The sequence below is a fragment of the Brachyistius frenatus genome, unplaced genomic scaffold (assembly GCF_029030835.1).
Source record: "Brachyistius frenatus isolate BFR_SWC_R1_liver_20210118 unplaced genomic scaffold, ASM2903083v1 Contig_384, whole genome shotgun sequence".
Taxonomy (NCBI): Eukaryota; Metazoa; Chordata; class Actinopteri; family Embiotocidae; genus Brachyistius; species Brachyistius frenatus.
The window spans coordinates 170,429-185,439 of record NW_027210983.1 but is presented as its reverse complement, the minus strand read 5'-3'; the positions used below and the strand labels follow the sequence as shown (position 1 = coordinate 185,439).

The 15,011-nt window shown below is 43.0% G+C and overlaps 1 protein-coding gene across 2 annotated transcripts; it reads left to right on the top strand.

Moving 5' to 3' along the window:
• The first annotated feature begins 10,224 nt into the window (after positions 1 to 10,224).
• Positions 10,225 to 14,626, top strand: LOC138636551 (zinc finger protein ZFP2-like). Of its 2 annotated transcripts, none has more exons than XM_069724609.1 (3): positions 10,225 to 10,621; positions 12,585 to 13,022; positions 13,374 to 14,626. In XM_069724609.1, exons 1-3 carry the CDS (start codon positions 10,534 to 10,536, stop codon positions 14,519 to 14,521), a joined length of 1,674 nt encoding a protein of 557 aa, XP_069580710.1. In that variant the 5' UTR covers positions 10,225 to 10,533; the 3' UTR covers positions 14,522 to 14,626. The 2 variants fall into 2 exon arrangements, with proteins under 2 accessions (XP_069580710.1, XP_069580709.1); XM_069724608.1 differs by having other exon boundaries at positions 13,371 to 14,626.
• Positions 14,627 to 15,011: the final 385 nt, after the last annotated feature.

The window sequence follows — 15,011 nt, the reverse complement described above, 5'->3', positions numbered from 1 at the left end:
CCACCATGACAACATCCTCTGGCTTTTCACCTGCCAGTCCAAAGGACCACCACAACACTGGCCAGGTGTGAATGAGGACTTCCTGACTCAGTCGAATGGAGCAGACCCTAGTGGCCCTCAGTGGTACTGCATTTCCAAACCCAGAGAAGTGGTGCATTTAAACATCCAGTCTGAGACACCGAAAGCGACACAGGAAGTTGTGGTTCACGGTGGGAAGGAGTTGGAGAACCATGCGTGGACCAGTCCACCTTCATGAACTCACTCAAAGGTCAGTCACAGTTTGTATTTGATCTCATCTGCACCTCAGTAACTTGGCATTATATTTTTAAATGTCTGTCCATGGAAGATGAAATTGAAATGTGCAGTGCTGAGAAGCGTGTTCCTGTCTTTTCCCTCCTCTTAATGCTGTGAAAGCATTTTGGACATTTTAGAAGAAGCTTAAATGCTGTCTGGAACACTTTTTCATGTTTGCTTGAGACGCAAGTCAACTTGTCTTGTTTCTGTCCACTAATGCCTTTGAGACTTGGTGCTTTAAATTGAGTTTCCTTTAAGTGCCAAATAATGAGGCTGACTTCAGCAGCGTTCACAGGAACCGTTTACCTTTGCTGCAGTGTCTGAATAGCTGCCAACACAGACTGGTGTACTTTAAGTTTTCACAAGTTAGAGACTTTAGAAAAGTTTACGGCAGCTCAGACGTTCTTCGTCCACCGTGAAGCTTTAGTTGCTCTTAAACCGCTTTGATGACAATAGAAAACCTCATGAATACATCTGTTTGTGATGGCATCAATCAAATACTGTTGGTTTCCTCTCCATCTCAATAAATGCTGCCTCACTGTAAAACAGAACGCTGTGTTCACACCACTTTGTATTTAAGTTTGAAAAGGAGGCCGTGGCACTAAAATCTGACATCCCACATGAACAACACGCTTCAGTCATGAGGCACCAGGCTGCATGCATGAGCTCATTCTGGACCTGGGGGTGCTCCAGAGTTATGGCTCTTTGCTTTGGAGCACAAATTCTGTTTTTTTTTTTCTTCATTTTTTCCACTCGTTTATTAAATAAAATAGTTTAGTTCCTTTTTAAATCAGCATCTCCAGAAACAGATGTGGTTTTAATACATCGGTTCTTAGTTCAACACGACCGGCACTCGGCTGATTTTGAATGAAACGTCCACCAGATTTCCACAATTGGCAACTTCCTGACTTTTTAATTTGCTTGTTGCATCAAACTGTCATTACAGCACCACGGAAATATTTGGAAACACAAGATGCCTGAGACTTGACTCTGCTTGTCTTTTTTTTTTTCCCTTCCTCAGGTAGCAGCAGTCAGATCTATGAACTGTAAGTCTCTTTTCATTCCTTACAGCTGTGAGTTTGTGGCTGCCGAGCCAGTCTGTCTCTTACTTTACCTTTCCAACATGGCCGCCGTGCTGTGACTATCTATTCTTACCTGATCGGCTTGGATCAGTGTCGGTGCGCTAACTTTTATTTTTCAGGTAGATCAACGAACTGTAAGTCCTAATTTTAAATGCCTTTAATGATTGTTTCCACCTGTCTGTCCTTCCAACGCTTTATTTGAGCTCGATTCCAAATATCACTCACACACCAAATCTCCAGAAGGTATGAAAACTGTTAGCTTGTCTGGTTTTGCTTGGCCGCCGTGCCTCCCTCCCGTCTGAAACCACCACAGTACGCTGGTGTTGCGTCACTGTAAGTTATAAACCTCCATCTTTTAATGTCTGAGCTGATGACCTTGTTTTGGCCATGAGGGCCTGAGCTGGCTGTACAATGATCTATTGTCTCCTAGATTCCTCAGTCTCTACATCCACTCAGGCTTTTCTTTCTCCATGCTTTGAAGATGCCATGTCCTCTCAGGCCTGGCCTTATTCTGACATGATCTTGCGCTTCATCTTTGTCTCTAATTGGGCTTTTGGTGTCTGTGCTGTGACTACTTGTCTATTATCGGAACTGTTTGGATCGGTTTTGATGCACTAACATTTTCAACCTGTCTGTATTGTGGCTGCTGTTTGGAAGCAGTCTGACTTGATCAGGTGTTGGTTGGTGCCTCCTTTAGGCCATTGACCCTTTCTGCTGATTTCTCTCACATTGTTGTTGTTTATTTATTTTATAGCAACCTCTTTCCTAACATTTGCCTGTCTTATCTGTCAAACATGGCCACAGTGTCTCTCCTCTACTTTGATCTAGACCTCTTTCTGATCTTCTCATCTTCATCTGTTACCATCTTGGTGATTTCTCGGTCTAGATCCAAACACAAAGCCTTTTCTTAGTCGCCATGCCTCTTTCCAACATGGCCGCTGTAATGTCTGTGTCCTCTGTGGCTGTCTCTCCTCATGTGTCCTGTCTTTAGTTGGGCTTTATTTTGGTGCATTAACATTAGGTGAGATCTACCATGTTGGCGCGTGATGATCTCTACAGTGCACCATTGCGCCAAACTTTTTAATTTAAATGAATATTTTTCACTGGTTTGGCGCTGTAATAATGCATTTGAAGCACAATGTAAATGATTGGAGATTCAAACATGGCTCTGCTTCGTCCTCCATAGCTGGTTTAAACTATATAATGTATGTACTGTATATACTATGCATTTTATATTTTTTTTACTGCTGTTTTATAGCTTTTTTTTATTATCGTATTGCTTCTGTATGCTGCTGTAGTGAAACCATTTCCCCTCAGGGATTAATAAAGTAACTACCTAACTCCTCCTCAAATAAATTAAAGCACACATTTCACTACAGAAAGCAAAAGTCAGCAACTTAATTTAGATGATTTTAACCTCCGACATCAGGATGATGCGTCACAAATGGACTGCTGGACAAAACATCAGTTTAGTTTCATGACATCTTTTTAATATCTTGTTTCTGGTTTTGTGTTTTGTTTTTTTTTAACTCTAAAGAACTAGTTTTTTGGGATACATAAATTTATGTCTGCTTTCATCAGTACTTTATACACTACTGAAACTGACACCGTTTATATGGATCTTTCTGTATGAAGCACGTGACCACTGAAGCTTCGGCTGCTTTGCGGAGAACAAAAAATAGATGGAAAAAAAAATTGTTTTCCATATTAACTATTTAAATAATCTGTCCTTATTCTAGAATGGAAACTGGAGAATTGGTGCCACCGGCTGTTTTTCTCACCCTAAATTCTTAATATTTGTGGAACGGCGGTGGAGAGAAACTCCAATTTGCATTTTCTTGACAGTTTGCTCAAAATTAGTTTTTCCAGATTGTGTCAACTTGATTTGAAATCAATCTGCCCCGTAGTGAAAAACGGATAAATGACCGTTTGCGTCTTTAAATACTTCAGAAGTTTGTATTTACATGTCAGAGAAGATTGTGTCTGTGGAGTGAAAGGTCAGCACATTTCCACGGGTCCTCAGACCAAAACATCTCTGCAGAATATAACCCGGTCGGCGGCCACAACCTGGTAAAACCTCCTGATGCTGCGATGATGTAAAGAGACAGACTCTCTTCTTCCCGCTGAACTCGTGACCTCCTTTTTCCTCAGGGAAGAGTTTTCCTCTCTAAACTTAAAACAGCCAAACAATCGGTGCTCAGAGGTTTAGAGGCTCCATGAAATCGACAAACGTTTGTTGTTTTTCCACGTTGGCATGCAGCTCAAATTCAGCAAAGACTCAAACACCCACAAAAACAAAACTCTAGTTTGTTGGCTGAAAGAAAGTAAAGACTTTTTTTTTTTTTTCAACATTTGGACATTTTTGAAAAGTAACTACACTTTAGAGAATATGGAAATTTTCAAAAGTAATTCATTATTTTTATTTAAAGTATCATTTTTGGAAAAATGTAATACGCTTCCTGTGTTTTGTGCTAGTTTACAAATGTTAGCATGTTGGTGCGCTAAACTAAAATTGTAAACATTTTATCTGCAAAACATCAGCACAGAAGCAGCAGTCAAAAAAATGTGGGTTGTTATTGATAATAAAATCACAAATATTGTCAAACGAGCTCTGACTCCCCCTGAAGCAGGACTCTGAATCTGTTTCAGGACCTGATCTCTAACGGAGGCAAAGAACTCGTGCAGAACTTTAGTGACATTAGTCCTGCGGTGGGAAAATGACACGACGGAGATTCACGGCAACGAGTGGAATATCAGGCAAAAAGAAAGACTCTGGTTAATAATAGAATACAAGAAAGACATCGGGGAGTTTTGTGAAGATTGCAGTTGTTTGCACAAAGCTTTGGGGATCTTGGAGTCTAATTTCAGTTGATGTCCCAGAGACGAACATTACAAACGATGAAAACAGCACGAGAGTCCTCCGAGGAAAAGACGCCATGCCAAAAGTTTCTGTTGCGTCTCCGAGCCGTGTTCTTCATTCATTATTGATGAGTCTGTCCGAGTCCCGCTGTTCGTTAAATCTCCCCCGCAGACCGAAGCCGTCCCGGGCGCCGTGGCGATGAAGGACACTTTTTGTTTATTGCTGAACTTTTGACTTTTTGACCACTCGGTTGGAAATTACTCTGACCGTTCGGGCCCGACTCGACAACGGTGCGTTGCAGCGCAGTCAGAAAACAAAGGACTCGTTAATTATTCAAGGAGGCTTTTGAACTTTGACCCCTGCTCGCTGACTTTGTGTAACCTTTGAGTTTGACATGTTTATTTTCTCCTCAGCTGACTCTGCTGCACTTTATGATCATGAAGGTGATTCATAAAGTTTTCTACATGCAGTTTTGAGTATTTTCTACTTTTATTAAAACAGACTACTCAAGCAAAGATGTGTGACGTCGGGGAATATTACTTTAAAGCTGAAGTACAAAAACCTGCTTGAAATCATTTGATGTCATCATGGGCACACAGCATTCATATTTAAATACACACACACACTCAAAGGCAGACATGAAGTTAGTCATGCGAAGAACAGTCAAATTATTTCAGAAAAGCCTTCAGGTTACAAATCTGTGAGGAGCTCCATCTTTACACACACACACACAGAGAGAGAGAGAGAGAGCACGCATCATGTTTTCATGAACACGTTGGTGAAATTCACTCTGGTATGACCTACATCTTTAGATAACGGCAGAAATTGGATTAATTTCCCTCCTAAATGTGTAACGGAGCAAAAAGTTTAATTAAGACACGAAGTGAACAATCTATTAATACAATGAATGTCTCTTCGGTCAAATGGATTTATTTTGTGGGGTGCGCCACCCGAGCGCATGTCTGTGGGAGGAGTCCAGCACATTATCATACAAGACTCCTCACAACTTCAGGTATTGTTCTATTGTTGGTGAGAGAGGAGCATGGTCCTCGGCAGTGTTGCATTCTGGGTCGTTCTCTTCGCCACAAATGAGTCAACGAAATGCGTCGTAGGATTTGTCAAAATCTGCTTTTTGTTCGGGGTGTCGCTGCTGCTACGAAGCACAGCTGGTCGTTCCCGATGTTCATATTCAGGTCCGACGCTGGAAAAGTTGTCGGCGGCGAGTAAATCAACGACCATACGTCTGTTTTGTTTTCACCAGTTTATTCGTTACAATAAAATATGTATAACAAAGAATAATCTGATTTATAATTTTGTAATGCAACAAAAAAATACTTGTACAAGAGATCTGATTGGTCAACTGCACATTTGGAACAAATCACCATGATTAGTGATCACACCCTCATCACTAGAAACATCCCTCCACCTCCTCAATGGGAATAGAATTTCATGTATGTAGTTTCTACTTGTTATAGATCTATTAAATGACCCATTTGATGAAGTCAGGTCCTTTTTGGTCGCTCCGAGCACCCGTACCGTAACACCACAGATAGTCACACACTTACAGTCCTGGAGGAGGCTCGCTGGACCGGTTTGGTTTTGAGCAGTTTAATGTTTCTATTCTGTATTTATCCAGTTGGAGACCCAGAAATCCTCTCTGTTGCTAGGTGGTTGCTAAGGGTCGGACTACGTCCTGAAGTTGTAAACATTACACAAAATGCATAACTGCCATTACTGCTGTTTTCAGAGCGAATTGCCCCTCAATATGAAGACATTTGGATCACATATTTTATTGAGTACAAGTTGGTTATCACTCGGTCATATCGCTTAATTACAACAGTTGGTCAAGTGCAAGAAAGAAAGGGAGGAAATGTGTCGTCTCTCACAAACCATTAACATGATGATTCTCTACTGCCAGTAATTTATCTCCCTCTTTCATCCTCATGTACATGTGAGGAATATTCAAGTGTAATTAATGGAACCCTTCATCCTGCCTCCTTCATCCTCGGACACACAATTTGTGGATGTCTTCATCGGCGTCCTCTGAGGGACTGAACATGCGAGTAATTGTGTTTTCAAGGTTTGTTCGCTCAGCCGCGGTTCATCAGGGAACCGCGGTTCCTCTCGTATTCAATTATTCAACCTGTATAATTAAAGTCTATAAGCAGAAGACCATTTCACATCTGTTACTACAGTTATTGTGACTGCATTGATGGAACAAGACCAAAGCCCGATTCAGATGGGATTCATAACCTCAACAAGCCTTCAGGACGCTGCAGTCGTCCGAGAACTCGCCACAAAACCACAAAACTCGATGCTGGGATTGTGACGGATCCTCTTTTCTTTTTAGCTTTAACTCGGCATTAACAGATTTTTATATTTTCACCCTGCGGAATAAATAAATAAATGGCAAATGTTTCTCAATGTTTTTAATGATTCCTTTAAATAGCAGCAAACTTTTGAGAACACTCTTGCTGTCTTTTTACTTTTTTAAGGACAAGTTGGACTCCAGGGGTAAAAAAAAATGACACAAACACACAAGTGACCCAGTTTGCTGGCAGCAAGACGGGACGCTACAAGTTCACTTAATGAAGCGTGGCCACCGTCAAATAGTTTGAGGGAAAAGCTGTTAACCACGAACCTTTCCTGTCCCGCCTCGTCTTCGCTTCTCCATTGAGACGTCGGCTGGGAGCGTGGACCGAAGCCGGAGGAGACGTGGACGAATCGACTTCCTGTCACCGGGTTAACGCAGGAAAACATGCACACGGGACTCATCGCACACAATGGAGAGCCTGTGGTTTGGGTGGCTGCACATAAAAAATGCAACAGAAGCCAATTAGCATCCGTCCGTGGTTCACAGAGGAAAACAAGTCAGAGGACAGATGGGAGGAGGAGGAGGAGGAGGAGAGAGAAGAGGAGGAAAGAGGAGGAGTCTCCAGGCCAGTGACGATTAATGCTCCGTATTAAAAGACCATCAGTGGCTTGTAATTGACTGCTTGTGTTGGACGTATCGTCCGAATGAAGCAACTCCTGACACACCTTCCACCCCCCCTCCTCCTCCCTCTCCTCTTCCTCCTCCTCCTCCTCCCATTCTCCGTTTGCAGCAAGGAAACTGGAAGCAGATAGGGATGCGCCGAAACCTTTAATCTCCCAAGTTTGATCTTTAACACGGCGTGAAGACTGAAGCGGTTTTCCCGCCGGCGTCTCTCAGGACGAACACAACTGAAATCCTCCCGGGTTTCACCAATAAACACGCCGCCGGGCGATTTGTGTGTAAACGCTGACCTGCACGTGGCGTGAACCCGAGGTGTTAACTCGTAAAGAGGTTTTCTAACGGCGGATGACGATGGTGAACCTCGGCGAGCTCGGGAGGGCCAGAGAAGCTGGAGTGGTTGCGTGTAGGTGCTAAATGTTCCTCTCAAAGTGTGAAATTGGGGTCAAAATGTTGAAGCCACTTCAGTCTACAGAAGGAATATCAGAGTGAATTTGAACTACCTGTGGACTCGACGTCAGCTCCGGCTATCAAACTGGCTTTGAGCCTTTTTTTATGCATCTCCTGAAACTGTCAAGTCCCAAGACGGCAACCGATTTATAATAAGTGTTAAAATGATTGATGTGTACCTCCGCTGGCTTAGAGGCATCACGTTCAACGCTCGTCTGTCTGTTCGTCCTAGAATTGTGAACACGAAACCTGAAGACCACTTTGAGGAAATGTCTTCAAATTTGGTACAAATGTGTGGATTTGGTGGTCAGAGGTCAAGGTCACCATGGCCTCATGTACGTCCAACCACAGACGGTTATACAAGTGTTTGTAGCTTACAGGTCTGAAAAATGAGGTCTTGAGCTGCAATACCACCGATTGCCACTAGGGGTTGGCTCCTAAAAGAAGAATATCATCCAGTATTTCTTCATTTTAAACACATCAGATTTGATTTTAAATGATCAAAGACCAACAATATTACCTGGTTCAGCTCCTTAGATTTGGAGGTCTGCAGCTTCTGACTTTTTTTTTGGGTGTTGGTTTGACTTTCCTCCCTTAGAATTTAAACTACACTACAAGTTCCTGTGTCATTATGTTTTTAACATCAAATATTGAAAAACAGGGCGGTGCAGCGAAAAGGTTCCGGGTTCGAATCTGGACCTTTTGTGTTCTTTGCATGATGAATATGGAAAAACGGTGTCAATGTGGGAATTTAGGTTGGTCAACAACAGACAGAACCGAAAACATACACATTTTAAAAAGTCAATGACAATTCTTGTTACTCTTCAGGCTGTCGCAGTTATTACATCATCGCCCGATCGTAATTATTTGAGAAAAATGGATCATTTCATATCATCAGAATCATTTTATCTGTTAAAACGGCTGCATTGAAATAACAAATGTCAGATATCCATCGGTGTTTTCACCGTTTGAGGTTTGAATCTTTCGTCTTCAATGATTTCAGCCGTGCACCTGAAACTGGAGCACAGAAACATCAGATTCCTGAGGGATGAAAGTCTGATGTGTTCACTCGCTGTTCGAGTCCCTCCGACTCACCACTTATTTAAATATCGACGGGAAACGATGAGTGTTTGAATTTGAAATAATCTAGTCGCTTAATTAATTGAAGGTCGGAGAGAAACGACATCAGTAAAAGTCACTTGAAAGGAGCCTCAGAAATGTTCATCTTCAAAGGAGCAAATTATCAAAGAGCTGGATGTGTTGGAGTGTTTCTGCTCCACGGCTCCTCTCTGAGACTCAGGAGCTCCTTCATTTCATTTCATCTCTTTTGTCTCACTCGGCTGTTTCCCTGCAGCTGAACTTCTACACACACACACACACACACACACACACACACTTCTATTTCTTTCAAAGTTAAACTAGTTTAGTTTGGAGGTGATTACAAACCGTGAGTTTAAATCGGTGTAACGAGGACGTGCAGTGATGACAGCTGCTGTAAACTGATCATGTGACTCCATCTAGTGGTGCTCAACGGGATGACACGCTGCCCTTTGTTTTACTTCAGTTCTTTGTCTCTGCTGTTAAACATATCCTTTTTTTAAATTTTATTCATAATGTTCAGAAAGTAATATTTGAAAAGACGTGAATCCAAATACTGCTGACTGAAATCAACTAATTCTGACATGTAAAAGTACATTTGATGTTGAGGTCAAGTCAGATTTATTTAAGTGTATTATATAAGTACATTTTAACACGAGGTCGACCAAACTGCTGCACATAATCCCCAAAAATTAAAACAATCTTGAACATTAGAGAAAATAAGCAAAAAATATACAATTTAATCAAGAATCCCAGAAAAGATTAAGCCACAGCAAACGCACGATGATGGAGGATCAAATAATAATAAATGAATTGAGTTTAATGTGGAAAATAAGTCGTTTAGAGTAATAGGGTTTTTAAACGGGATTTGAAGTTGAGGCACATTTTGACATATTTTATAAACGATATTTTATGTGCATTGAATGTGAAATCTGGATGATAAATTGGTAAATATATAAACAGTGTTTGTTTCTCAACTACAGTGTTGCAGAAATAGAAGTAGCCTTGTAAAATTAAAAAATAAATCATTGTTCCACTCAACCACCAAACAGTGGCAATAAAAAATATATATATATATAATATAAAAATAAGAATTAAATCAATTTAAAACTGTTGGAATATTGTGAACCAAAACTGTTAAAACACTCCGGTTATAAATCAAAAACGATAAAAAATTAAACAAAAATATGAAGACGGAGTTTTAAGAGGCTATCTAAAATGATTTTGAATTTTGTCCTAAGCGATTACCCGTCTCCTCGCAACCAGCCGGCACCGTGATTGGCTCAAATACTCCTAAAACAGCCCGCCTTCTTGTGACGTCCTGGAAGCTGATTGGTTGGAGCAGCCCGTTCTTCCGGGGAGCGCAGTTTTACAGCTTGAAAATAAAACGGAGCAGCTTCAGTCGAAATAAACTCCGTCCGTGAACTCTGAGTGTTTAACGACGCTTTGTAAAATAAAGTTAAATCTGGACGCGGTTTGTGACAGATTGAGTCATTTAACGACATGAAACCCCGCTGAGAGGAACTGATGAACCCGCACGTAGTTTGAAGCGTAGTTTCATCGTCGGTTGGGAATTACAGTAACACCAGTCGTCATGGCAACCACAGTCGTCCTCGGTTGCCTTTTTAAGAAACGTACCAGGTGATTCAGGAGACATTTAAACCGGATTAAACCTGTCGAAGGAGGTTGAAGACGGAAAGACACTAAAACAAGCTGTGGAAGCGTCTCAGCCGCGCTGTGTTCCAGGTGGGGAGGACATGCAGTCCGTGCGCGGCGTCAGGCATCTGGTGGGCCACCTGGAGGACTCCGCAAGGACCCCCGCAGCTCGGAGGTACAAGCGTGAAGGTGAGCACGAAAACATACACAGGGCAATAATAAACCACTGGGCTTTATTGATTGATTGATTGATTGATTGATTGATTGATTGATTGACTTATCACTGGGCTTTATTTATTGATTGATTGATTGATTGATTGATTGATTGATTGACTTATCACTGGGCTTTATTGATTGATTGATTGATTGATTGATTGATTGACTTATCACTGGGCTTTATTGATTGATTGATTGACTTATCACTGGGCTTTATTGATTGATTGATTGACTTATCACTGGGCTTTATTGATTGATTTATTTATCACTGGGCTTTATTTATTATTGGGCTTTATTTATTGATTTATTGACTTATCACTGGGCTTTATTTATTTATTTATCACTGGGCTTTATTTATTGATTTATTTATTTATTTATCACTGGGCTTTATTTATTTATTTACCACTGGGCTTTATTTATTATTGGGCTTTATTTATTTATCACTGGGCTTTATTTATTGATTTATTTATTTATTTATCACTGGGCTTTATTTATTATTGGGCTTTATTTATTTATTTATCACTGGGCTTTATTTATTTATTTACCACTGGGCTTTATTTATTTATTTATCACTGGGCTTTATTTATTTATTTACCACTGGGCTTTATTTATTATTAGGATTTATTTATTGACTTATCACTGGGCTTTATTTATTGATTTATTGACTTATCACTGGGCTTTATTTATTGACTTATCACTGGGCTTTATTTATTGATTTATTGACTTATCACTGGGCTTTATTTATTTATTTATTGACTTATCACTGGGCTTTATTTATTGATTTATCACTGGGCTTTATTTATTGATTTATCACTGGGCTTTATTTATTGATTTATTTATTTATTGGGCTTTATTTATTGATTTATTTATTTATCACTGGGCTTTATTTATTTATTTGTTTACCACTGGGCTTTATTTATTATTGGGCTTTATTTATTTATTTATTTATCACTGGGCTTTATTTACCACTGGGCTTTATTTATTTATTTATTGGGCTTTATTTATTATTGGGCTTTATTTACCACTGGGCTTTATTTATTTACCACTGGGCTTTATTGTTTACTGTTGACGGTCTCCTCAGGTGTATGTGGAGGGAAGTGTTTTAGCATTTACAGATTTTATTTTGTCAGGGAGCAACAACCTCCATCAGGAAATATTCAATGTGTCGTCTCGATGAAACATCACCACCGAGTTCCTCACGTTAACGTGACCACTGGTACGTGGACATTAGTGATTGTTTTCAACGCGCTGTGTCGTCATGTTGGAGAAGCCTGTTGCCATGGCACCACGGTTCAGGTGGTTTGTGTTTCTCAGGGTTTCAAACAGACGCAGCAACAGACAGGAAACTGAAACGAAGTGACAAAAAGAGGAAAGAAGAAAAGTGCACAGACTAAATGCAGCAGGGAGGGAAGGACAACGAGGGACAGGTGGAACTAAAGAAAACGCACCTGGTGTCTCCTGACCTGACGAGCCTTCTTCTTGAACAATGAAGCTCCGCCCCTCTTGAAACGTGATGTCATCAGAACACCTCGCCGTAGACTTTCTGGACATTTCAAGGGTCTCTGATGACCGTTTATACAGTTTGATATAAAGTCTGATGTCATCTGTGATCTTTGGGCCCTCAGGTGGAACTGCTTTAAAAACAGCCATGATTCTGTGGTGGAAATCACTGCTTGGGCTCAGGAACAGTTGAAGATTTTCTGTTCCTCAAATATTTGACCCAAAATCTGATGTTTCCATGGTTACATCACTAATGTTCAGGTACCAGAGGTCAGAGGTCACGTTAACGTGGGGAACTCGGTGATGTTGAGCTCTGAATACTTCCTGATGGAGGTCGTTGCTTCCTGCTGCTCCGTGTTCATCACCGGGTGATATTTTAGACTCGTCAGACGTTTGCATGACGCCGTGAGATTGTGAAACTTCGTCTTTTCCTCAGACGAACTGTCGGTCTTCGGTCCGAGGCTGCTGTCCGTCCGCCTGGTGGACTGCATGAAGACTCCGGGACTCTTCGGCGACGTCGTCCGTTTGTCTGCAGAGTCGCGTTGCGGCAGCTCGGAGGTGAAAGTTAAAGAAGAACCAGAGGATTTCTGTCTGGACGAGCAGCCGGCCGGGTGTGGAGTCACAACGCCGTCTGAGGGGAGGAACCGCGACGGGGAGGAAACCAAAACCGAAGAACTGGAGGAGCTGCGGCCGAGTCGCGCCGGGGCTGATGGGATACCGTTAGTGTTTCAGGAGGACGGCCGGCGGTCCGAGTCCCCCGGAGACGCTTCAGAGGGTCAACGAAGACGAGACGGACCGAAAAACGTCCGTTCAGGCGACACGACTCCGACTGAGCGGCAGGAAGTCAGAGAAGCGTCTTCGCCGGGACCTGCAGGTCAAATAATGTTCTCGTTTTATTACGTTTTTAGTTTCGGGTGAAAACTGTCGAATTGCTGCTGTAATCATCGTTCAGAGCGTTTTGTGATTTCACGAATATCAGAATTTTTACAAACCAAACATTCAATCAATGAATGGAGAAAATAATCATTAGATACAAACTAGTTAAAAAGATCCACCTCGGCAAACATTTATTATTTAAATGTTTCCTCACTTAAAAAGGAGCGACTCAAAAAAGTTGAACTGCTTTCAATGATGAAAATCTTTTTACTTTTATTTTACAGATTTAAAAGATTAATTGTTTTTTTGTGGTTTTTCTTCATCTCCTCGACCAATGAAAACGCAGCAGACACCCGGCAGGAAGTCTCACCCGAACCGGGACGCACCCGCTGCGAGCTCTGCGGGAAATCCTTCACGAGGAGGGCGAACGCCGTCCGACACCAGCGGCATCACTGCCGGACGGCCAGAGGTCCCGACGCGCCTGGAGAGAAACCTCACACCTGCAGGCAATGCGAGAAGAGCTTCCGCCTGCCGCACACCCTGCGGCAGCACCTCCTCACCCACAGCGGGGAGAAGCGCCACCGCTGCAACGTCTGCGGGAAACTGTTCGGCAGGGAGGGAACGCTGAAGGAGCACCGGCTGATCCACACGGGGGAGAAACCTTTCAGCTGCGAGCGCTGCGGCAAGACCTGCGCCAGGAGAGGAGACCTGAAGACGCACATGCTCAGTCACTCCGAGGAGAGACCGCACGGCTGCAGCTACTGCGGGAGGAGCTTCAAGCAGCCGACCAAGCTGCGGCAGCACGAGCGCGTCCACACGGGGGAGAAGCCGTTCCAGTGCACGCTGTGCTCCAAGCGCTTCCGGCTGCAGGAGTCGCTGGCGTCGCATCGCTACACCCACAGCGGAGAGCGCCGCTTCCAGTGCGCCCGCTGCCCGAAGGCCTTCAGCCTCCGGTGCAACCTGAAGAAGCACCAGATGATCCACGCCGGGGAGAAACCGTACGCCTGCTCGCACTGCGGCAGGAGCTTCCGCCTGCTGCAGCACCTCCTGGTGCACGAGCGCGGCCACACGGGGGAGAAGCCGTACGCGTGCGACAAGTGCGGGAAAGGTTACGCCCATCCGTCGGCGCTGAAGACTCACCTGGCGGCGCACCAGCAGAAACCGCCGCGCTGCTCGCGGTGCGGGAAGAAGTTCGCCGGGCGCCAAGAACTCGCCGACCACGCGTGCGGCGAGACGGAGGAGAAACCGCACCGCTGCGCTCGGTGCGGGAAGTGCTTCTCCCAGGCCGTGAACATGAAGAAACACCAGCTCATCCACTCCGGGGAGAAACCCTTCGGCTGTAAGGAGTGCGGGAGGCAGTTCAACCACAAGAGTAACCTCACCAAGCACACACGCATCCACACGGGGGAGAGACCGTTCGAGTGTGAGCGCTGTGGGAGGAGCTTCAGACTCCTGCAGCACCTCACCTGCCACAGACTGACTCACCACAAGGAGTAAGAGACTCTGGGTTGGACCTGTTGGAGGCAGCTGAAGCCCCGCCCCCTCCCGATGGGTAAATCATGGCAGTTCGTCAGTAGATTTAAAAAAAAAAAAAAAAAAGAACTGAACAATCCTGTTATTATATCCACCCAGTTCAACAGGAAAGGTCTCCAAACTTATTGATCGGCTCTCGTACTTCAGGATTTTACAAAGTCAAATGTGTCTTCAAGCGCCTCTGATGTCTTCTGATAAACCTTTTATTTCATGTTCGTTTCATTAGTACAAAAATAAACAAGAACAACTTCCACCAGACTGAGCTATTTTAACTAAATTGAAAGTTCAGCTTCATTATCAAATATGAATAAAAAGTGCTTCATTTAAAAAGAAAAACTTGAAGAAGTGAAGTAAAACATGAAGTCCAGCCTGATTAATCAATATCTGCTGTCGTGTCGGTGTGTTTTATTGCATTATCGCTGGATAACGGTTCTCGTCACTGTTTGCTTTGAGA

What these genes read in the sequence shown, in the direction of transcription:
- LOC138636551 (XM_069724608.1), top strand. Translation starts at nt 10,534, where the DNA reads ATGCAGTCCGTGCGCGGCGTCAGGCATCTGGTGGGCCACCTGGAGGAC. An exon ending in TCGGAGGTACAAGCGTGAAG is followed by an intron (nt 10,622 to 12,584) that starts GTGAGCACGAAA and finishes TCTTTTCCTCAG; the next exon opens with ACGAACTGTCGGTCTTCGGT. An exon ending in GTCTTCGCCGGGACCTGCAG is followed by an intron (nt 13,023 to 13,370) that starts GTCAAATAATGT and finishes ATGAAAACGCAG; the next exon opens with CAGACACCCGGCAGGAAGTC.